This window comes from Amblyraja radiata, chromosome 4 (assembly GCF_010909765.2).
Source record: "Amblyraja radiata isolate CabotCenter1 chromosome 4, sAmbRad1.1.pri, whole genome shotgun sequence".
NCBI lineage: Eukaryota > Metazoa > Chordata > Chondrichthyes > Rajiformes > Rajidae > Amblyraja > Amblyraja radiata.
In genome coordinates this window covers 13,125,967-13,151,060 of record NC_045959.1, presented here as the reverse complement: position 1 = coordinate 13,151,060, position 25,094 = coordinate 13,125,967, and the positions used below count along the sequence as shown (strand labels likewise).

Sequence of the window (25,094 nt, the reverse complement as noted above, 5' to 3'; positions counted from 1 at the left end):
GTTTTTCTATGTACAGTTGATGGGGTTTTTTTCTCTTCTCCCTGCAGTTCCCTCCTGGGGGGGGAAGTTATGAACCATATTGAGTACATTGGCATCACAACCCCGTGAACACGCACGTGTTTGCTTGTCCATCACACAGTCCGTCGGTATTGATGTCCAATCAGAGCGTGCCGTTTGCGCGTCACTGGTCCGGGGTCCGCCCGCACTCCCGCACTTAGTCCCCGGCGGATCTCGCTCGTACACTTCCTGTTTGTCGTGACTGAATAAACCCACATTTTTACACGTGGTCTACCTTGGTCGTTCTTACTCCGCACATATGTAACAGAATCCACAGCCTTTGTCACTACCAGTCTTTTCCTATCTTACACCAAGTCTGAGTCACCACTCACCACAATTCTTGCTGACTACATTGCTTCTGGTCTCCAAATTTCTCCAACTCAAAATTATTATTTTTAAAGTTGGTTTATTAGCTCACCTTTTTGTACCCTTCTTCAGTCCTACAACTATTTCATACAAACTGTTTTGCTGGTTTGTCCACTCGTGAACATGCCAGCCGACTTTAGCAGCCATGCAAATACCAAACTCTGGAATTCTATCACTAAATACTTTTGCCTATAAAATTCAATCTTGAAACCTAATTTTATTAATTTCTTTGCACTTTTGTTACAAATATCTTCTCTGATGTCTTGGCATTCATTTTTCAGTTATATGAATTGCTTTTGTATGTTTTATTTTAAGTGTTACATACATTCAGATTGTCAGTCAACATGCTCAGTCACAATAGATCCATGGCCCTTACAACAATGACAATTATGTTATATATTTGATTTTGATGTATTTTAGAAAAGGAATATAAATCACATAAAATGAATGTGGCCATGTCGCCTTACTGCAAAAACAATAAATGAGTGAAATAAACTTGGTTCATGATAGAATACAGACAGAAGAAACGATAAGCTCATGTTTATGTAGAGTGAAAGATTGTGGAAGCGTCTTGGAGGTGTATGAAAAGCTTAATAACGCATACAATGATGACCCAAAAGCACATTTCTGGGTCTGATCAAGCACCAATGTTACCAACTGCCTGGTCCAACTGATACAGTTGACAGAGAGGAATCAATGGAAAGTGAAATTAAGTTAATGGATTGGCAGATGCTTATAACATTTAACAGATTTGCTTAAAATTAGTTAAATTTAAGTCCCTGCACAAATACCTGCATAAATGCATAATTCATGATGGCAATGCGTGAAGTTATGCTTTAGATATGATAATATTCACCAATACTGTTTTTAAAACAATTTCTTACTTCAGATGAAACATACTTTTATTTCCAACTCTTCTGCAATTGCATGTTCCAGAGAGGACTGCACACTTAGTACAAAACTTTGAAATCCATAAATTGTATTGCTTACTTTTCCTGTAAGTGTCAATAAGGTTTTGTATCTAATTACCTGAGAGCATTCAAAAGGCCTTCTACACTATTTGGAGGCTGATCCTTTAGGACTTTTATGCAACCTTTCATCTGTAAAACAAAAAGTATAGTCTTAAGTTACAGTCACTTCTTTAAAGGTGCAAATGTGCTTACTTTATTATTTCAATAGATTTGAAATATAACTTTTTTTAGAGTCATAGAGTAATACAGCATGGAAACAGGCTATTCAGCCCTGTTTGCCCATGCTGACCAAGGAACCCCCTCTACACAAAACCCATCCACCCTAGTTTGGCCCTATATCCCTATAAACCGCTCCCATCCCTGTACCTGTCCAAATGTTTTTTTTAAAAATGTTGTTATAGTTTCTGCCTCAGCTACCTCCTCTGGCAGCTCATTCCATATTACGAACCACCCTCTGTGTCGAGAATGTTGTCCCTCAGATTGCCATTTAATCTTTCCCCTTCATCCTAAACTAAGTCCTCTGGTTTTTGATTCCCATAGTCTGGGTAAAAGACTGTACATCTACCCTGTCTATTCCCCTTATAATCTTATACACCTCTATAAGACCACATCATCCTCCTACGCTCCAATGAATATAGTCCTGCCTGCCCAACCTCTCCCTATAACTCAAGCAAGTCTTGGCAATACCCTTGTAAATCTTCTCTGCACGCTTTCCAGCTTAACATACAGTCCCCTCCATAATGTTTTGGACAAAGACCCATCATTTATTTATTTGCCTCTGTACTCCACAATTTGAGAATTGTAATTAAAAAAATAACTTGGTTAAAGTGCACATAGTCAGATTTTATTAAAGGCTATTTTTATACATTTTGGTTTCACCATATAGAAATTACAGCTGTGTTTATACATAGTTCCACCATTTCAGGGTGTTTGTAATTGCTCAGGTGTGTTTAATTGCCTCCTTAATGCAGGTATAAGAGAGCTCTCAGCACCCAGTCTTTCTTCCAGTATTTCCATCACCTTTGGAAACTTTTATTGCTGTTTATCAACATGAGGACCAAAGTTGTGCCAATGAAAGTCAAAGAAGCCATTATTAGACCGAGAAACAAGAATAAAACTGTTAGAGCCATCAGTGAAACCTTAGGCTTACCAAAATCAACTGTTTGGAAAATCATTAAGAAGAGAGCACTGGTGAGCTTACTAATCGCAAAGGGACTGGCAGGCCAAGGAAGACCTCCACAGCTGAATGCAAAAGAATTATCTCTATAATTTAAAAAAAAAACAAACACCTGTCTGACAGATCCGAAACACTCTTCAGGAGTCAGGTGTGGATTTGTTAATGACCACTGTCCACAGAAGACTTCATGAACAGAAATACAGAGGCTACACTGCAAGACCACTACACTGGTCAGTGGCAAAAATATGATGGCCAGGTTACAGTTTGCCAAGAAGTACTTAAAGAGCAACCAATATTCTGGAAAAAGGTCTTGTGGACAGATGAGATGAAGATTAACTTATACCAGAGTGATGGCAAGAGCAAAGTATGGAGGAGAGAAGGAACATAACAAGATCCAAAGCATACTACCTCCCCTGTGAAACACAGTTATAGCCTGGGCATATGGCTGCTGAAGGTACTGGCTCACTTATCTTCATTGATGATACAACTGCTGATGGTAGTAACATAATGAATTCTGAAGTGTATAGACACATCCTATCTGCTCAAGTTCAAACAAATGCCTCAAAACTCATTGACCGGCAGTTCATTCTACAGCAAGACAATGATGCCAAACATACTGCTAAAGCAACAAAGGAGTTTTTTAAAACTAAAAAAATGGTCAATTCTTGAGTGGCCAAGTCAATCACCCGATCTGAACACAATTGAGCATACCTTTTATATGCTGGAGAGAAAACTGAAGGGGACTAGCCCCCAAAACAAGCATAAGTTAAAGATGGCTGCAATACAGGCCTGGCAGAGCATCACCAGAAAAGACACCCAGCAACTGGTGATGTCCGTGAATCACGGATTTCAAACAGTCATTGCATGCAAAGCATATGCAACAAAATACGAAACATGAGAACTTTCATTTACATGACATTGCTGTGTCCCAAACATTATGCTGAAATGAGGGGACTATGTATAACCACAGCTGTCATTTCTACATGGTGAAACCAAAATATATAAAGATGGATTTTATTAAAACCTGCCAATGTGCACTTTAACCACACGTGATTTTTCTTCTATTACAAATCTCCAATTGTGGAGTACAGAGGCAAATAAATAAATTATGGGTCTTTGTCCCATACATTATGGAGGTCACTGTATTTCCTATAGCAGGATGACCAAAACTGAACACAATACTTCAACTGTGGCCTCTCCAGCACCTACAGCTGAACATAACATCCCAATTTCTATACTTAATACCCTGACTGATGAAGGCCAATGTACTGAAAGCCTTCTTGACCACTATTTCTCTGAGACACCATTTTCAAGAAATTATTTACCTGCACTCCAAGATCCTTCATCTACACACACTCCCCAGAGCCCCGTCATTTACTGTGAAGGTCCTGCTCTGGTTAGACTTTCCAAAATGTAACATCTCACTTTTATCTGCATTAAACTCCTTTAACCAGTCCTCTTGTCCACTTGCCCATCAGATCAAGATCCTGCTGTAACATTTGATAACCCTCTCCACGCTCGAGAATACCACCCACTTTAGTGGAAGATGTGTATAAAATGAAATAAACTGTCCATCAGGCAGCAACCTGTGCTGTTGAGAATATTCCCAAATAAGAACACTTCCAACATATGAAATTAACAGCTTGAAGAGATCAATAACAATATATCCAGAATCAATGTAGGTTAAACTCACATCTATTTTGGATGTTTTGGCAAATGCCCCGACTGGATGCACATGGTCATAAAGAATGATGACACCAACCATCACCCTCAGACAAAATGATACTGTCTCTTCATTTGCAAATCTGCTCCTGTATTCCCTATACACGAAGAAATAAACCATGCAATCATTTCCATCAATATAATCATTCAATTTCATTTTTAATGGAATATTGCTATTATTATCATATACCAACATATCAGTCGTCATGAAAATATTTTGGCTAATATGACTAATTACTATATCTCACTTGTTTGGATTGGATAAGGCTCACTATTATACCAAATAAAAATCTAGAAGCCATACAAAAAAAGTTGTAACTTTCTTTATGCAAAGACCAAGTATAGTAATATTTAACTTTCAACATTTTACTTCAACATATTTACTAAATGTAAATCATATTAAAAAGTTGCGACCAAAGAAAAATGGTTGGAGAAATAATTTCCTTTAAAGGCATATTTTGGTAACATGGAAGGCTGTAATTTGCATGCACATCCTGAAAGTTCAATGGTAAAAGTGAATTTTTCAGATTACAAGGTTGAGGTCACACACTGGTTTCTTTGCTTCCTTCCGCTCATAGTAGCAATTTAATTTTGCAATACAACTTTTGAAATTGTGTTGTGGTAGCATTTCTTCTGGAATGGGAAATGCTAGCAGTATAAAGCAAACAAAAACATGAAACCCACTACTAACGTTTAACACAGGAATTAAATATTCTTACCCAAGGACAGTTTTCCCACATAATCTACAATCACTGATATCACATTTGACATATATTTTATAACTTTTATTTTCATTAGCAGAAATCGGTCCTAAATAAATTCCAGACGTACTCATGCAACAGCTTTTATACTTTCACAATTCCCTAAACTGTTTTACAGTCAATGCACTTCTTCTGCAGTGTCATCAGTTGTTGTAGTAAGTGGAATTTGATAGCTAATTTGGAACATTCCAGCACAGAACTCCACTAATGTTGATACAATAGACAAATCATATCAGAAACATTGGGCATTAATAAAGCTTGTATTACCAATGCCTTAATTGAGCAGTAAGCTCAGGAGATGAAGATATTTAGTATGAATTACAAATCTCCAGGAATTGCTGGTTTAAGCAGATTGTTCCACACAAAAGCCAACTAACCCTCAGTTTCCTCTGAATTTCCAAGATTTGATGTACATGCATATTGATTGCCTGCTAAATTTATTTAATAAAGTCAGATCCTATAATTACAATAAGGACAAATGTCCCTTTAATGAAAGTCGTTGATCACTGCAACACAATCTTACTGACACAAGGTCAAAAAATAAGCTGTTAAACCTCATTCCCAAAGTATTACATTTAGAAAATGTTTTAATGGTTATAATTTTTTACAATCACATTTGTGTCATATTTTTATTACTTTGCATTTCTCTTTCAATTTCTAATTAAAAATTAACTCATCTTCTTCCTCTGTTCCTCCCAAGTCACTATTCATTGGCTATATTTAAGAGGGAGTTAGATGTGGCCCTTGTGGCTAAGGGTATCAGAGGGTATGGAGAGAAGGCAGGTACGGGATACTGAGTTGTATGATCAGCCATGATCATATTGAATGGCGGTGCAGGCTCGAAGGGCCGAATGGCCTACTCCTGCACCTAATTTCTATGTTTCTATGTCTATGTTTCTAAGTCCTGAAAAATGATAACTGCGTCATTACATAAACATTATCTGTTTACACTTGCATCTACTTAAACATAGAAGGGTTGCAAAAAATTCCAACTAGAGCACTTGCTACATAGAAAATAGGTGCAGGAGGAGACCATTCGGCCCTTCGAGCCAGCACCGCCATTCATTGTGATCATGGCTGATCGTCCCCTATCAATAACCCGTGCCTGCCTTCTCCCCATATCCCTTGACTCCACTAGCCCCTAGAGCTCTATCTAACTCTCTCTTAAATCCATCCAGTGATTTTGCCTCCACTGCCATCTGTGGCAGGGAATTCCACAAATTCACAACTCTCTGCGTGAAAATGTTTTTTCTCACCTCAGTCTTAAATGGCCTCCCCTTTATTCTAAGACTGTGGCCCCTGGTACTGGACTCGCCCAACATTGGGAACATTTTTCCTGCATCTAGCTTGTCCAGTCCTTTTATAATTTTATATGTTTCTATAAGATCCCCCTCATCCTTCTAAACTCCAGTGAATACAAGCCTAGTCTTTTCAATCTTTCCTCATACGACAGTCCCGCCATCCCAGGGATCAATCTCGTGAACCTACGCTGCACTGCCTCAATCACCAGGATGTCCTTCCTCAAATTAGGAGACCAAAACTGTACACAATACTCCAGATGTGGTCTTACCAGAGCCCTATACAACCGCAGAAGAACCTCCTTACTCCTATACTGAAATCCTCTTGTTATGAAGGCCAACATTCCATTAGATTTCTTCACTGCCTGCTGTACCTGCACGCCAACTTTCAGTGACTTGTGTACAAGGGCACCCAGGTCTCGCTGCACCTCCCCTTTACCTAACCTAACCCCATTGAGATAATAACCTGCCCCCTTGTTTTTGCTGCCAAAGTGTCATTCCAGTACAGTACAACATCCCAGTACAGCCAGTAAGATTTGGGACATAATACTATCTCTCTGAAATAATTACCAATACAAAACATGTTCAACTCACGGTGTCTCCAGCATAACTCTGCATACACTTGCCATTGTGCTTAAACAGTCAGTCGTGTTTTCTATAGGAAGAGACTTGTTCTACAAAGGAATAAAATAGAGAGAAATACTGATGTTATCAGCAATGACATGCTGAAATTGGGTCCTTATATAGCGAGCTGCTTTACGAGAGTATTATTGAAAAACATTTACCAAAGAGTCACATATTTAACAAATAGTCCCATGACAGTCACAAATGCACAAAAGTTTGGTCTAAGAAGTTGTTTTTAGGATGCATCTTAAAAGGAGCCAAAACATGTCAAGAGGTGATGTCGTTTAGGCAGGGAATTCTGCATCTTTGGGTTCTTAAAGTGCAGTAACCTTTGATGCAATATTAAATTTGAGTATGACTAAGAGACGAAAATTGGAGAGAGATATGACAGAGGGTTGTTGCGAAGGAAAATATTACAGGGATACCGAATAGATTTCAACACCATAATGCTGCCCAACTAAGAACCAACACAAGCTGGGATGCTGGACAATGATGAGTGAATAAAACCTGATTTCATTTAGTACGAGACCAGGTTCGGACCCATTGGGCTGGTCCCCCAAAGAAATATTCCACCACTGACCCATAGCCCCCAACTGCACGGGCGCAGCTGACGGGTTCCCGTTGTGATGCCAGAGATCTCCGTTGTGACACGAGGCACGGCAACCCTCCCCAACAGCGCAGGCCCGGCCGGCAATTGGGAGCGTGAGTGCGACGTTTTTAAAGTTCAAAATGGTAATAGCTTGTAAAAAATAAGATCAATGTGAACGCATCTCGCTCTCCCCTTTCAGTTCCCTATTCCCCTCCTCCATTATCCTCCCTCTCCCCACCCTCCACCAACCCTCCTCTGCCCCATTACCTTGCCATCCCTCTTACTCCTCCATTCCTCATCATCTTCCAGCACTCCCTCTCACTCATCCCCCAGCAATCCCTCCCCCTCCTCTTCACCCTCTCTTCTTTCCCCTCCTCCTCCCCTCCGCTACTCCCTCCCTCACCTTTCCATCCCTCTCCTTCCCCCTACCCTCAAGTCACTCCCTCCCTCCCTCCCTCCATACCCTCTCGCTCCCTAACCCCCTGCTCCCCCACTCTTCACCTCCCCACTCTCCCTCACCTCCCCACTCCCTCTATCCCCCACTCCCTACCTCCCTCACCTCTTCCTCCTTACCTCCCCCACTTTCCCCTCCCTCACTCCCTACACCCGTCATTTCCCCCTGCTCCCCCACTCTTCACCTCCCCCCATTCCCACCTTCCCACAACGAAAATCGCTTTATTAAAATGAAACCACCTCCCTATCCCACCCCCCCACTATGAAAAAGCATTTAAAAAAAAAGAAACTCTCAATGAAAATCGTGTTTTTTCTTTAAAATAACCTAAACACAATGTTAATTGTTAATGAAAACGGAAGAATTTGATTAAAACTGAGTTGTTTTGAAAATCACGATTTTTATGTAAATGAGATTCGGGATCCCATTGTGACGTCAAATGCAGCTGACAGGCAGGGCAAGTGGAAAAGCGGTTTGAAAAGCGATTTTTGTATAGTTTAAAATGTCAATAACTTGTAAAATATATCATCAATCTGAACAAAACTTGTTTCATTTACATCACAGGACAACGGTGAGTAAGGTGGGCCAAATATTGGAGCGCTATCGTGTACCGTTTTGGTGGGGTTTTGGGATCTCACGCACGTATACAAACAAGATGAGAGTTTTAGTAATATAATATACAGGCTGCTAAGTTGGGATAGAGTCTTGTTTCCTGAGCATGAAATGAAAGGGGTCATTTGTATGCTAAAACACATTAGCCTAGAGATAACTAAATAATGAATTATGTCAGCCATTATGTTTCTAGGCAGAGATGGTCAGAATGACAAAAATGGAAATATCTGGTCCTGATAATGGTTCACATGGTTATTACAATATGTTGAAGCACTGAACTAAGTTATTAATTAGTAACATCATACATAAATCATTCATCGGGTGGCGCCGTCAGCAATGACCGCCTTGCCAACAGTCTGTCTGTCTTTTCGTCTTTTTTGTTATTTTTAGTGTGTTTTAAAAGTATGTGTTAATGTTCTCTGGTTTGTTTTATGTGGGGGGTGGGGGAGGGGGTCGGGGAAACTCTTTTCAATCTCTTACCTTGCCGGAGATGCGATTGTTTTCCGGATCGTATTTCCGGTCGCTCTGTGGCCTAACATCATGGAGCTGCCGGCCTTGTTCGCGACTGCCTTTGGGCCCCACCACGGGGCCGTGGACTTACCTTTGGAGCCTGTGATCCCTTGCCTGGGATCTATGCTCTGTGGCCTGCAGATTTGAACATCGAGGAGCTCGCAGTCTCGGGAAGAGACTGATGTCGGGAAGCTCCAAAGTCGCAGAAGGTTCGACCAGCCCCGACCCGGGGTCCTGTCGCCTGGCGCGGGTGAGCTGAGATTCCCCCCCAATGCGGGAGCTTGATTGCCTCAACGAGGACGGCTCGACCGCCGGCTGCGGGAGCCAAGTTCACCCCGACAAGAGATGGTTCGGGTTCCCCAACCGCGGGAGAACAAAGAAGTGAAGAAGATTGAACTTTTTCTGCCTTCCATCACAGTGAGGAACATGGGGGAGTCACTGTGGTGGATGTTCATGTTATATATTTATTTGGGTGTCTTGTTGCTCATTATTAGTATATTTGTATGGCAAATCAAATTCCTCGTATGCTGCAAAACATACTTGGCTAATAAAGTACTATTATGATTATGATTAAAATGTAATTTAACAGAATTAAGATTTTCAGAGATTGATAAAAATGCAAGGCCTTATTTTCCATTTGGACAGTGGGCATATCAGGGAATATCAAGGTACTTACATCTGAAACAAACTTTGTTGTGGCGTCACTCAAGGTTTTTAGCATTGGAGTTGCTTCAGCATAAAACAAAGACATTCTGTTGGCCAATTCATTGTTTACTTCGTTTTCACCTTCTGCCTATTCATAAAAAACATTTAATAATTTTCTTTAATAAATGCAATGATTCAAGAGATGAGCAACTGAAACCAGCATTAATAATTACACAAGAATGTAAAGAACAGTAGATCAAATGAACACTTGAACCCACAATGCCATTCACGAAGATCATGACTTAAATTTCACTTTGCTGCTGTGCTTTAATTCCCTTAAGGGCCTGTCCCACTTTCACAACCTAATTCACGACCTCTGCCGAGTTTGCACTTGACTCATACTCGCAGCATGGTCGTAGCAGGTCGTGATGCTAGTCGTAGTTTCTCGTGGCATCAAGTAGGTCGTGGCGTTTTTTCAAGCTTGATGAAAAATGTCCACGAGTAAAAAAGGTCGTGAATTAGGTCGTGAAAGTGGAACAGGCCCTAAAGTGTCCAAAAAATGTTTGGGTTTTGTGCTGCAATTCATTGACGTCATCTGGAGGTTGCTGCACAGAATTCCAAATATTCACATTACACTAAGGGAAGATATTGCTCAATAAAGAATGTTCATTAACTTTTATTTTTGAGTTTTGATTACCCTCCTCTCACTTCAAGAATGCTAACTGAATGAGCACTGGATATAATAAGACAATTGTCCAAAATTTGGGACGTCGAATGAGTAATTTTCTTTAGATCATAGATATAATAGGGGAACAGCTTATTTGAATGCTGCAAATTTGTGTTTCAATTCATGTGAGAGCAGAGATGGGGGGCATGGCCACAGAGTAAAAAGGAGGGGGAACAATATATAGGCATAAGAGGGGAGCTGGGGACGAGCGGGCGAGAAGAGCAAAAGATGATAGAAATTAACGAGATGAGATTCCAATATGCATGAAATTAGAATAAATGATGAAATGTCTCAAACTAATCTTATTTCAAAATGTCCTATCCATTTATCAGAGGGAATTGTAGTCCCTGTTTAAACAGTTGCTTTGTATTCAAGGAGATTATTTAAGCAGTAATATCAGAATTCCCTCAGAGACTTGAAATATCAGAATTCTATTATTGAAGCTTTCGATTTTCAACTTTGTTGAAACAGTGAGAGTAGTTTGCTAATACTTTTAAGTCTTCATTATTTCACAGACGTCTGCTGATTAGGCTGAGACGACTTTAAAAGCATACTTTAGAGAAGAGAATAAAGGCAGCAACTTCAGGATCTCTAGTTTCATTGCACATCTGCACACCCCAGAAGTTGTTTTCAGTTTTTCTCTGCCAGGAAATCAGACATTTGACTTACTGGAACATTGTTGATCCTCATACGGCTTAAAGTTCTCCTGTAATAGCTGAAATCATTTTGAATGGCAGGATTTGTCATCTGCATAATAAATAAATGAAATTATTTTTTCCCCATAAAATTAAATGATATAAAGTTGTAAAGTACTGCAAGTGTCATTGGTAAATATAATGATACAGTTGTTAAATCCAGGAAAGATGGATAGTTATAGTCAATATTAAGAAATATTTGAGAAAAACACCTTGAAGAATAAGAAATATTGCTGTGTATTTTTAATCAAAATAACCAAAAATAAGGAGAAACTATTGCAATATCTTTGCAAAAAACCCTGTGGAGTTATAGACTGTGTCCGCATTATTTTATGAAAACCCATTAACTATCATTCAGAACATGTCTCCTTCCCTTGTTTCTCCGACCACTTGTTGATAATGCATATAATGTCGTGAATAAACGGTTTCTTTATTCAGGCATTATACGTTTAGTCCTCTAACACAAAAGTCGTTGTTGCTGCTGCAAGGCTGTTGCCTCGTGGGCTCGAGTTGAGTTGCTGAGGTGGCGGGACACTCACCTGAAGAGAGAAGAGAGCTGGTCAGCCCGAAGTCAGAGAGAGAGAGAGAGAGGGTTGACCCGGGGTTTGTTATATATTCTAGGACACACCCCGATACCCTGTGACAACTCCTCCCTGCCATTGCCCAGTCACGTGACCCTACCCCCGACTGCTGAGGGTTCGTGTAGCAAGTGGCCCAACCACCGGGTGCCGCACAATGTATTAATTGCCAACCTCCCTAAAACACAAATTCTGAAATAGGTCATGTGACCCCCTCATGCCGACTCACCCATTTGATTACAGATAATCTGACCTTGGTCTTTATTCCATTTACTTGCCTGTTCCCCAAACAATATATTACATAATCGGAAATCTGTTCAACGTAGCTGTAACCATATGTTCAATAACTCCATTTTAATATGTAAAACCTTACTCTGAAAATAGTCTCCCTACAATGTTTGCCCCTACAATGAGAACCATTCTCCCAAAATCTACCCACTCAAACACATTCATCTTTAATATCAGTTCTCATTCTTCTAAACCCCAAAGAGCAGAGGCCCAACCTGCTCAATTGCTCCTCATTCTAAGACCTAACCTGGAGAACTTATCAAAACTGTCTAAGTCAATCCTTCCCTAAGGAAGGAAACAAAAGTCATCTGTGGTTGTACCAAGACTTCCCAACATTTGAAACAGGGAAAATCTAGCACAGGAACAGCACCTTCAGCCTACGATCCATATCCCTCCATTACTACAGATTCATGTGTCTATCTAAAAGCCGCTTAACCATCACTATCATATCTGCTTCCACATGTGCCACCCCTGCATTTCAAGCACCCATCACTCTCTTGGTCATACAGCGTGATAAAAGGCCCTTCAGCCCAACTTGCCCATGCTGACCAACATAACCGATCTACACTAATTCAAACTACCCACATTACGCCCATAACCATCTAAATCTATCCTATCCAAGGAACCTGTCTCAACTACCTCCTCTGGCAGCTCATTCCATACAGCCACAACACCCTTTGCGTAAGCAAAATTATCCATCAGGTTCCTATTAAATCTTTCTCCATGGTAAAAACAGGGGAGAAATACTCATTGAGGACTTTGTCCATCTCCTATGGCTCCATATATAGTAAATGCATGATTCCTGAGGGTCACATTCTCTCTTTGGTTACCTTTTTTTCCTTTATGTACTGATAAAATCTCTTGGGATTATCCTTAATGCTATCTGCCAGAGCTATTTCCCATCCCCTTTTTGCCCTTCAGATGTCCTTTTTTAGCTTGCTCCTCCATTCTTGAAACCTCCAAGGATGCACTTGATCCCAGCTGTTTATACCTACGACCGGCCTCCTTCTTATTCTTGACCATAGACTCAATTTCCCACATCATCCAAGCTTCCTTACGCATACCTGCCTTACCGTCACTCTCCATTAAACTTTCTCCATCTGACCTTGCAACTATGCCCTCTAGTATTTGACATTTCCACCCTAGGAAAAAGGTTCCGTCTGTCTAAGCTATCTATGCCTCTCAGAAATGTATAAACTTCATATAGGCTGCCCTGCAGCCTCCGACGCTTCAGAGAAAACAATCCATATTTGTCCAACCTATATAGCTAATATAATCTTATAGCTAATACCCTCTAATCAGGCAGCATCCTGGTATTCTTTTTCAGCACCCTCTCCAAAGCCTCCACAGCCTCACGATATCGGGCAATCAGAACTATACACATTACAGCTGCTCCTTGACCTACAATGGGGTTACGTTCCGATAAACCCATCGTAAACCAAAAATATCGCAAGTCAAAAATGCATTTAATACATTGCGATCACGTGACGTGCGGCTCGCTGCTGTTGCCGAGCGTTTGCTGATCGTAAAGTCGAAATATCGTAGGTCAAAGCAGAGTATATCGGGGAGCATCTGTACTTCATATGCGGCCTAACCAGTTCTATATAGCTGCAATATGGCTTAATTCCCCCACCTATTCCTTTACAACTTTATCCACTTATGTTGCTACCTTCATGGGATTATGGACTTGGAACCCAAGATCTCTCCGTACATCAATGATGTTAAGAGACGTTAACGGTTCCATATACATTTGACCTGTCAACGTGCAGCACCTCACAATTGCCCAGATTAAATGTCATCTGCCATTTCGTTTAGTTTAGAGTTACAGCGCTGATCAGGCCCTTCAAGTCACAGAGTCTACACCGACCAGCGATTCCCATATTAGCACACACAATGGACAATTTACAATTTTTAACATGGCTAATTAATCTATAAATCTGTATGTCTTTGGAACGTGGAGGAAACTGGAGGACCCAGGAAAAAACCCATCAGTTCATGGGGTCATTGAGAATGTACAAACCCCATAAAGATAGCACTCGTAACCAGGATCGAACCCAGGTCTCTGGCACTGTCAGCCAATAACTCTACTGCCGTGCCACCGTGCCCGCCTATTTCTCCACCCTTGGTGTAGAATACAGAAAGTCACTGGTTTTAGATTTTATTTGACCTGCCAACCCTAGTCTAACAGGGTCCACTAGTTTTCATCTAATGTTTCAATCGCGTGTTTCTAAGATCAGCAAAACATGGATCATGCACTGGTAAATTTGAAAAGTGTGTATGTGTGTTGTGGGATGGCAGGAAAGAGCAAAAAAATAAGTAATCAAACTTGAGCCCATCAGTATCACAGCTCATTACTGTCGCAATGCGCCCTGATGAAACACCACTGCATACGTTTGCTCACCTTAAGTTCATCAAACCGTAACGTAAAATGAAGGATCTCAGCAAATTGCTTGGCAAGAGCCTGCTCTCGCTCAAGATGTTGTGTGGGACTGTACGGTGTGCTCGTCAGTGCTCCCAACAAGCCGTGCAATGCTGCTTCTAGAAAAGAAACAATATTTGTACTAAATTTACATTAACATAAGAACTACTTACACAAAACAGTTTGCTGAATGAGCAAAAATCAGCATCTATGGGAGTCAAAAGCCATGATGTGATGCTTCAATTCTAAAATGCCCTTAATGAGCAATATTTTTTCATTTTAATCATTAAGATCATTCTTTAATCAATTTCTTTAAATTTGACCTTTATACTCATAAAACAACAACACGTTGCAATACGATACAAATGTGTAAATGTATCTTCAATTCAATGAGTAAAGAAAATTTGATCTAAGAGTTTCTGTAGGGGAAAAGTAATTTTAATTTAAGCTAATTCCAAAGTGCAGCCAGGCACACAAGCACTCCAACGTACAGAATGGGAACAAATGGTAAAGTTGTATTACTGTAGAATTTCTTGGCTTCAGCTTCATTTTTATTTGTTATTGTATATTTTAATGTCCAATAATTTGGAATATGTCCAATGGAATTAAGTTAACACCACCGGGCAGGAAAAATTTGGAGGCATGAAGACAAAACGCTTTATAGGACACAAGCACAACCAGTGAAAAACAATCTCTTCCTATCTCGAATGAACAGATCCAGTCAATCACCCACATCAAAAATATATGTTGTCCAAATTTAAAATTACTTTAAACTAAGGCTACTTTGTCCTGATATTAAACATGCGACATGAAAATAACTCACGAGAACTTAAAATAATGCAACATATACGAGGGAATTTGCCTTGCTTCATTTATGGTCAACATCTTCTAATTGCAATATTTCTATATTGTCCTTATCTCATTAATTCCATCAGCGAGCCTGAGATTTAGGTTAAGAAAGGAAAGCACAGCAAGATATGAGAAAGTGCTTGGGTGAAGGTGACTCTCTTTTACTTGTTCTTTTTGTACGTTGGCTGATGAGGGCAAATGTTGACCAACAGACTACCACAGATGGTGCTTCAGCTACTTGGACGCGAGTGGATAGTCGGGAGGTGATACATTTCTTCCACTATTTAAATGGGGCTCCTGCATGCTCCCAATGAAGGGGTTAGAGGCTCTTAAGTGACATTTTGATTGCTACTCCTAACCAAGGGTCATGCTATTCCTAACCAAGGGTCATGCACGATCTTTCATGATCCATTGAAGATGTTATAAACTTTTTCCAAGGAATCTTTCAGAATACCCTTGACATTTCCTTTTTTTACCCAGGTAATCACGATGTGATGGAAATTGGAGTTGAACACTTGTTTCCAGAATAACACTCTTCCACCACTACTCTGTCTGCTATGGTTAAGTCAGCCCTGCATCCAAGTCAGCATGGATCATCCATGGATCTTCATCTTCTGTATCAGCTACCATGTGGGACCTTGTCAAATACCTTAAAGTTCTTGATGACAACAGCAACTGCCCTACCATCAATAATAATCTATGTCATCTCCTCAAAAATCTAAATCAAGCTGGTAAGACATGATCTGCCATGGACCAACCCATGTTAACAATCTCGAATACGCCCATCCCACTGATTAATGATTTTATTAAAATCTAATTTGTTATAAATGAATATTAACTAAAGGCTGCCTTCTATTTTCTCCAGAGGGGCTAGGGGTCTGACTGAAATCTATTTCTTGCTGCAGGTGTTAAACAATTTTACTTTGATGGCTAACTCAAGATATTTTATAGTAATTATTAAATATTATTTGGTTGCAAATATGAAATCATAACATTGAATATCAATCAAAATGCATGTAATATTTTTATGCATGTCAATGAGCAGAAGGGAAAATGTCAGTGAATGGTGAAGTTTGGTGAGTTTTAATCTCCAAGTGGCCACTAGGTGTCGTTACCAACAAGCATTCCCAATCTTTGTGCAATGTCAAATGATGATGAAAGTTGTGATTATTTTAAAACCTTTTGGTGCTTCATTTCCCAATGGACCATTTAAATGTATTAGTTCATTTCCTTCTTCAGTACTATGGGATTGTCATTGGTGCTTGATGCCCTTCCATCTCGTGAATTTTCTTTTGAATGTCCATAATGGTTGCACATTGATATTTCCTCCTGGGACTACAGCAGGATCGTCGCACAATGAAAAGACAAAGATGACAGTCTACCCCAGTGAAACTCAATTTCTTCCAAATGGGACTATTTTCATGCGTCACTTCCATCAATACTCCACGATCCATTTAGATCGCTCATTGTCTTTCCTTTTCTTCCCATTCTACACTTACAAAACTGTAAGCTCATCTAATTGACCCTTTTCTATCTCCCCAGTCCAGTTATTCCACATCTTTCATGTCCTGATTCTGATTGTTACAGTTTGACTTCTGTGAAAATGCATGGGAATTGAATGCCTAATCATAGAATACACACTCCATGACATATTTGTCTTAACAATTCCTAATAATAGCTTCTGTTCACAGGTTCCCTCCAAAATGTGCGCAACAGAAGTGGGAATATTTTTTTCCAGGTCAGTGGCTTGCCACTGATACAAATTTCAGCTCATTATATCCCACTGTGCAGACTTTCACTTCATGCAGAAATCCTGATCTTCTGTTACAATAAAAGACAAAATTATATGCTGATGATGACATATTTCTTATGATGCTTATATTGTACATGATTTCCCATAGCTACTACAGTCAAGAAAAAAATGTCAATGCTTCACAGCTGATATAAACTTTCAACCAATCTGTGTGGCCATAGAATGGGGCATTCAAAACTCCTAAGTTTTAGTAATAAATTACTTGATAAAATACATTAAATCCTATCATAATGGTGGAATTAAATGCCAACACACATGAAACTTAAAAAAACATTTGACAATATTTATATCTGTTTCTTCACGCATCGATATATAATTGTGTTCACAATATTGTGTTTCTAATTATTACCCTTAATGAATTATGACAATTAAGTTTGATTGGATAATGAAGCAAGGATGAACAGAAGAGGAAAAACAGTTGCATTGTGTTCCATTTATGAGTCAATGATAAAGTATGTACCTAGTCTCTGGGAGAACTCATAGAACTTCTTTAGTTTTCCAACAAGCGGACACACAGCACTCCATGCTTTCTCTTGCAAATTGTCATCACTTGGATGTTGTATTGCCTTTAAAATAGTTATTATTTTTAGACTGAGAAAATATAATTACATTCATCATCTCAAAACAGAACAAAAAACAATCAGTAAAGTGGCAATGCAAGAACTGAAATAGAACACCGTGTTATCTGAGACAAGTTTATTCTATGATCTCTACGTTTCTGATGATCTATCATATAAAATAAGATTTTGTGAATGTTTACTGAAGCAGGCCAAAAATGCTTAGTTCTTATACCCAATGGCATATAAATATTGTGAATTTATTTCAGTTTGTCCATTAATCTACTTTACAATTGCATGTATACATTGCAAATGTTATTAAATTACTCGCATTGCTATTTAGAAACTGCTTGCTTCTCTTATCTACAAAGCAAAGGTTATCCTTCAAACTTGATGCTGTGAGGTACTTAAGACAGTGTATTACCCGAGTATTTGATGTTTCTTAACAAGGTGCACACAAAAAGAACTGATCGTACTCTCACTTTAGTACAGGGTAAACAGAGCATCTGACTCTGGAGTATGCCTAACGCTGAGAAGGGAACGGTTTCTGAACATCAACATTTCACTATCCATCCCACATTACATTTTAATTTCCTCTATAGATCTTTCTTTATGAGACTTTTAGGGGTGGGAGATTGCAACCTTCACGTGGTCCACCCCGTTTCGACTAATGCAATCAACCTGACGTGCACAAACAATTAAATCAAATAGAACAAGTTGACCTACAATTTTAGGCTGTGCACGCCATACGCAAGAAGAAGATAATGAGACCTTTAGAATGAAAACGACTAATTTATTGATCGAAACAAGTAAAGTAAAAAAAATACCTCTCTTATTTCATGTCCTGCCCCTCTGTATGATTGAAGGTCATCCAAGATTCCCTCTGCATCCTTGAGCACTACATTCACCTGATTAAATACTTCTCTTTCAGCTTCTGTAGGCTGTGCATCTGAACATTAGGGCATAAGTATTCAGTATAAACAGAATTCAATATAGAAAGCTGATTTAAAGAAAAACATTGAATTAATGTTGTACTTGTGTTATTAGGCAAAGTTAGTCACATACAAATCTCTGTATTTTCCGTATAGATTATGGAAGCTTGTGGCTCAGCTGCAAATTTGTACATATTTTAATTTTATTGCGTGCATTGCCAAAATTTGAGTTGAAAGATATTCCATGGAAATGTTCAGAATTTTAAATATCCTACATAGAATCATAACTCCACGTTAAATTCACAAATCATTGGCTCTCATCTTGAATGCCAAACTCAACATGTTCAAGATAGTTAAGAAGGGGGTAAGAGTACCTGCAGATTTTATGGAACTAAAGTGGTAGAAATCCAGATTAAGGTAGAGATTGGTACTTGACTTGGAGCTATATTTTTGTTTACTATACTCATTTAGCGTTTTTAAAGTAACAATATGCCCAAAGTACAACATAAGCAGATATCGTAAGAAGGTATTGTAAGGAGGACGAAAAGCCTGATGAATATTAATCTTCAAGACATGTATTGAAAGGAATAAAGCAATATAAGGAATCCCAAAACCAAGGCACAGAGTAGCTAAATACACAGCCATTAGTGGTAGCTAGATCATAACTGTTTAAGAGGAAAAAAATACAGAAATGCAGATAGCCTAGAATGTCGTGTGGTAAAAGGAGATAGAAATGTAGGAAAGAGCATGGAGGAATCTGAAGTTTGAAAGGTTTTAAACTGGCCCAATTGTGTGAGTGAACATAGCATTCATGGGTGAAAAGACATGGTACATATTCAGATACAAGCAGCAAAGGTTTTGGCTGACCTCAAGTTTGTAGAGGGTGAAAGTTTTGAAACCAACCAAAACATCAAAAGATAGCCAAGGTATGAATAATCGCTTCAACAGCAGTTAAACTAATCCAATAATGAAGCTAGCAAGGAGGAAATAAACGATGGTCTGAATATGGGTTCCAAAGCTCAACCAAAGGTCAAGTACAGCAAAGATTCATAGTTTGACCACAGAGTTACTGGGTTGATAGATGGAGATATTGCTCGGGAATGGAATTTTTATTTAGAAACTCGGAAAATGGCTTTTGTTATCCCGAATTTCAGTTGGAAGATTTTTGTCCTTTACCAGATATTATCAGACCAGAACTACAAGATGATTCAGACAAGAAGACTGACAATTTGGCACAATAGATGAATCAAGATGAAGGTATAACGGCAAAGACTATGAAGACAGCAAATCTGTGAACCACTATGTTTCTGGATTATTACACCGAACAATGGTAAAATCGATAAAAATCAGGAAAGAGCATCTTCAGGAAATGAAGACATAAGGAACTGCACGTACCAGAATTTTCCATACAACACAAAGTGCTGGAGTAACTCAGTGGGTCAGGCAGCATCTCTGTTGGCTGTCATGGACAGGTGACTTTTTGGGTTTGGATCCCTTATTCAGACTGAATGTAGTTGTAGTGGGGGGGGGGGGGGGGGGGGGGCTGGAAAAGCAGAGGGGCAGGACAAAGTGTGACAAAGTGATTGGCAGATGGATGCACAAAAGCTAGAGATGAACAGGAGACCTAAAGGGAGGGGACCATCAGGAATGTCAGATAAGGAGAAACAACTATTGTTGTTAAGAATAGATCTTTTGTTTGATTTAACACTGCTTACAATTTGACAGAGGTATGAAACCAGGCAGTTAAAGCTCCAAACAAGTGAATAAAGCTGAATAAGCAAAGAAATCTGAGGCAGATTCCAAGGAGTTAAATGAATAGCAACACTATAAAAGATTCAAAACAATTGGTTTTGTCTTGCTGTTGTTGAAGCAGAAGAAATGTCAGCTAATTTAGGTGGAAATATAACTCAGCAGTGTCTACACCTAGTGGATAGGTCAAAAGAGCAAGAAAATATGGTATCATCTGAGCTGTGGGGCTATATCAAGAATTGACTTATTTGGAAACTTAAATAAGGGAACATTGACCAGGCAAACAATGAACAATCAATGACATTTCTAATGAGATGAATAGTGGATGGCCAATGTTTGAGGATGCTTTGCTTAACCAATACAAAGGCAGTGCTGAAGTAAAATGGGTAGGATGATTTCTCATTTGCATAGTTATACTCGATATTGTGGCTTTGATGAGAGATATGGTAGCAAGGTCAGAAACTAGAATAGAACAATACAAATCCTGGTAAATTTTGAGTACATGTTTGTTCAGTGACCCATGAAATGAACATTGAGATGGGGCAATATTGGCAACAGATGCTTTTTGTGGGTTTTGTGAAAAGAATGGTCATAATGGTGGAATCAAAGAAAAAGGTGACAATATCTGAGAAAAATGGACAGGATCCAAAGCAGGAGTGCGGCAGGTCAGAAACTGGAAGTGGATGAAAGAAAGGTCCGTATACAGAAAAGACAGGAGTATGGTAGGGAACGAAGGACTGTTGCATCTATTTCAATGCAAAAGGTCTAACAGGTAAAGCGGGTGAATAGACAATAGACAATAGGTGCAGGAGTAGGCCATTCGGACCTTCGATGTGATCATGGCTGCTCATCCCCAATCAGTACCCCGTTCCTGCTCTTCTCCCCATATCCCCTGACTCCGCAATCTTTAAGAGCCCTATCTAGCTCTCTCTTGAAAGTATCCAGAGAACCGGCCTCCACTGCCCTCTGAGGCAGAGAATTCCGCAGACTCACCACTCTCTGTGAACTCAGGCCATGGATAGTTACTTGTAACTGGGACATTTTAGCAGTTACGGAAATCTGGCCATGGAAGTAGAAATCAGCCAACAGATGGCAAAATCTAATTGACAGTACAGATATCCAGCTGGCAGGGTAACTAACAAATCAAGGCAGTTCCGATGTACACTGGTGCATGGTGCTTTGAATAAGAAATGTGCCAGTACTTTATAGGCAATGCCCCATTTGATGTGGGTGCTCAGAAATGTACGTCATAGATTGACAAAAATTGCATCTCTCAGTCCTAGACATGCTTGATCTAGATCACTTTATTACTAAGCTTTTTTTTTTAAACCTGTGGCAGGCATTCAGCTTACAGTGACATAAATAGTATATTATATTAGCACAGACAAATAGAATGAGAAGAGTCTTGTTGGGAGAAAACACTGTTCATAATTTAAACTCTAATTATAGGTTCTTGTTTGAACACATTTGCCTTGTTTGTTGTTACAACTTTCTATATCATTGAGTGCACACAAGTGACCAATGATTTGTTGATCATTGGCATAAAATTTGTACCTGAACCTACTCATCATATATATTTTTTTGTTAAATTATATATATATATTTAGTGTTGGAACTGTTCCTGGAAAAAAATGCATATTAGCTAATTAAAAAAAAAAATTGGTAGTTCTGAGTTTTATCAAATGTGAAAGTAAAAGGATAAATATAGCACAATTTTGAAATTAAAAATGGTTGAACTGTTTGGAGTTAATGTAGTCCAATTCAAAAATTCTAATATAGAAAAACACATCACTAGAACAAATGCCATGAGGAAATAATCTTAGAATCTCCAGGGCCTGATGGTCTGGATCCCAGGGTACTTAAGGAAGTGGCTCTAGAAATCATGGACGCATTGGTGATCACTTTCCAATGTTCTATAGATTCAGAATCAGTTCCTGTGGATTGGAGGGTAGCTAATGTTATCCCACTTTTTAAGAAAGGCGGGAGAGAGAAAATTAGGAATTATAAACCAGTTAGCCTGACATCGGTGGTGGTGAAGATGCAGGAGTCAATCATAAACTATGAAATAGCGGCACATTTGGACAGCAGTAACAGGATTAGTCCGAGTTGGATTGGTCAGATTTACGAAGGGGAAATCATGCTTGACTAATCTTCTGGAATTTTTTGAGGATGTAACTCGGAAAATGGACAAGGGAGAGCCAGTGGATGTAGTGCACCTGGACTTTCAGAAAACATTTGATAAGGTCTCACATAGGAAATTAATGGACAATGTTAGGGCACATGGTATTGGGGGTAGAGTGCTGACATGGATAGAAAATTGGTTGGCAGACAGGAAACAAACAGTAGGGATTAACGGGTCCCTTTCAGAATGGCAGGCAGTGACTAGTGGGGTACCGCAAGGCTTGGTGCTGGGACCGCAGCTATTTACAATATACATCAATGATTTAGATGAAGGGATTCAAAGTAACATTAGCAAATTTGCAGATGACACAAAGCTGGGTGGCAGTGTGAACTGTGAGGAGGATGCTATGAGAATGCAGGGTGACTTGGACAGGTTGCGTGAGTGGGCAAATGCATGGCAGATGCAGTTTAATGTGGATAAATGTGAGGTTATCCACTTTGGTAGCAAAAACAGGAAGGCAGATTATGATCTAAATAGTGTCAAGTTGGGAACAGGGGAAGTACAACGGGATCTGGGGGTCCTTGTTCATCAGTCAATGAAAGTAACCATACAGGTACAACAGGCAGTGAAGAAAGCGAATGGCATGTTGGCTTTCATAACAAGAGGAGTTGAGTATAGGAGCAAAGAGGTCCTGCAGTTGTACAGGGTCCTAGTGAGACCACACCTGGAGTATTGTGTGCAGTTTTGGTCCCCAAATTTGAGGAAGGACATTCTTGCTATTGAGGGAGTGCAGTGTAGGTTCACAGTTAATTTCCGGGATGGTGGGACGGTTAAATGCTGAGAGAATGGAACCGCTGGTCTTGTATACTCTGGAATTTAGAAGGATGAAAGGGTTTCTTATTGAAACATAAAATTATTAACGGTTTGGACACGCTAGAGGCAGGAAACATGTTCCCAATGTTGGAGAGTCTTTTTCAAATAATTAGTTATTTACTGTAAAGATTTTAAGAGTGTACAAAATCCTGAGAGGAATAGATTGGGTAGATGCAGAGTCTCTTGCCCAGAGTAGGGGAATCGAAAACCAGTGGACATAGGTTCAAGGTGGAAAAGATTTATTAGGAATCAGAGAGGTAACTTTTTTCACACAAAATATGGTGGGTCTATAAAACAAGCTGCCAGAAGAGGTAGTTGAGGCTGGGACTATCCCATCGTTTAAGAAACTGTTAGACAGGTACATGGATAGGACAGGGTTTGGAGGGATATGGACAAAGCGCAGGCAAGTGGGACTAGTGTAGCTGGGACATTGTTGGCTGGTGTGGGCAAGTTGAGCTGAAGGGCCTTTTTCCACACTGTATCACTCTTTGACTACATAATGAGGCATATATGAACACACAAACTTTAATAGAAACTTTAGACTACCAATGTTCCAAATTTTGAAACGTGATTTAAAATAATTAAAACTAAAGCTTCCATACATCAATAAGTCATTTATTACTCCACGTTCTATGAAAAACATTCCAGTTACTTAAATATATTTCTTAATCACTTTTTAATAGATTCATGATCACTCTGAACAGTTCTATTGGACCATTAGCAATTAAAATGGACTTGCAGCTCAAATTTTAAAATGTTAGATTTGCCTTCTTCAGAATCTTCTTCTATGGCCAGAGAATTGTAAAAAGATTATGCTCAAGGGTTTCAATTGTTAATTGTTTTGTCTGTAAATACACTGTAGGATCAAACAATTATCAGAAGACAACAGTGCTTATTAAAACCAGCACATGGATGATTTAACTTGAATTGACATTTTATCCAAATAACAACCATTAATATATGGATATAAAAAAAGGTACTGGAATATGCAATATTTCATCTGTAATTTAAAATAAATATTGCTGATGCAACTAATATGAATGATTGTAATATGACAGGCAATAGGGCTGTTGACCAAAGTTAGTAAAAAACGATTTGCTTTTAGTAATGTGGGGAAAACGTTAGCTCCATTGGAACAGCAGGCTTTCTGTTTTTATTTAATTCTTTGAAAAACGTTGCCAAATATTTTGGTTTGTGAAAACAAGATTGAAGAACAGTCTTTGGCATTTTTCAATGAAAATCAGAAATACCGAAGATTGTAAAATATGTGCACAATGAACAGCTACAGATATGACCCATATAATTTATGGCATCCAAAGGAATCATGTATACTCTTTAAACTTATTCTATGAGATGCAAATATAAATGATTTCAGGTTAATGCAAGCTAGAATAATCATTGCACTAAGCATCAGAAATATACATTTAGCATGCAGAATAGCTTACGGCCATATTACACAATGAAGCACCATTCTATTGTAAGCACATCATTAAATATTACCTCTCAGCTGTATTGAACAAGGATAGAATTGTCAGATTTAAACATTGCACTTTAATCTTTCTTATATAAGGGATCATATTCAAATAATGCAAATTTAGTAGATTAATAAGCCAGACAATTTTACTGAAATGAAGCAAAAGCACAGTACAATAAAACAAAGACAACAGCATTTGTTTACAAACAATGAAAGCAATCTATATATACATACA

The 25,094-nt window shown here is 39.1% G+C and overlaps 1 protein-coding gene across 8 annotated transcripts in view; it reads right to left on the bottom strand.

The window, feature by feature from the left end:
- cyrib (CYFIP related Rac1 interactor B) overlaps nt 1-25,094 on the bottom strand; it is a 149,726-nt gene that overhangs the window by 5,479 nt on the left and 119,153 nt on the right. For all 8 annotated transcript variants that reach the window (XM_033018994.1, XM_033018992.1, XM_033018998.1 and 5 more), the window contains 8 exons: nt 18,537-18,658; nt 17,613-17,718; nt 14,473-14,609; nt 11,180-11,257; nt 9,815-9,931; nt 6,947-7,026; nt 4,265-4,391; nt 1,453-1,523 (listed from right to left, as the gene is read on the bottom strand). In XM_033018994.1, coding sequence (XP_032874885.1) covers nt 1,453-1,523; nt 4,265-4,391; nt 6,947-7,026; nt 9,815-9,931; nt 11,180-11,257; nt 14,473-14,609; nt 17,613-17,718; nt 18,537-18,658 — 838 coding nt within the window. The remainder of the gene's footprint in view (nt 1-1,452; nt 1,524-4,264; nt 4,392-6,946; nt 7,027-9,814; nt 9,932-11,179; nt 11,258-14,472; nt 14,610-17,612; nt 17,719-18,536; nt 18,659-25,094) is intronic.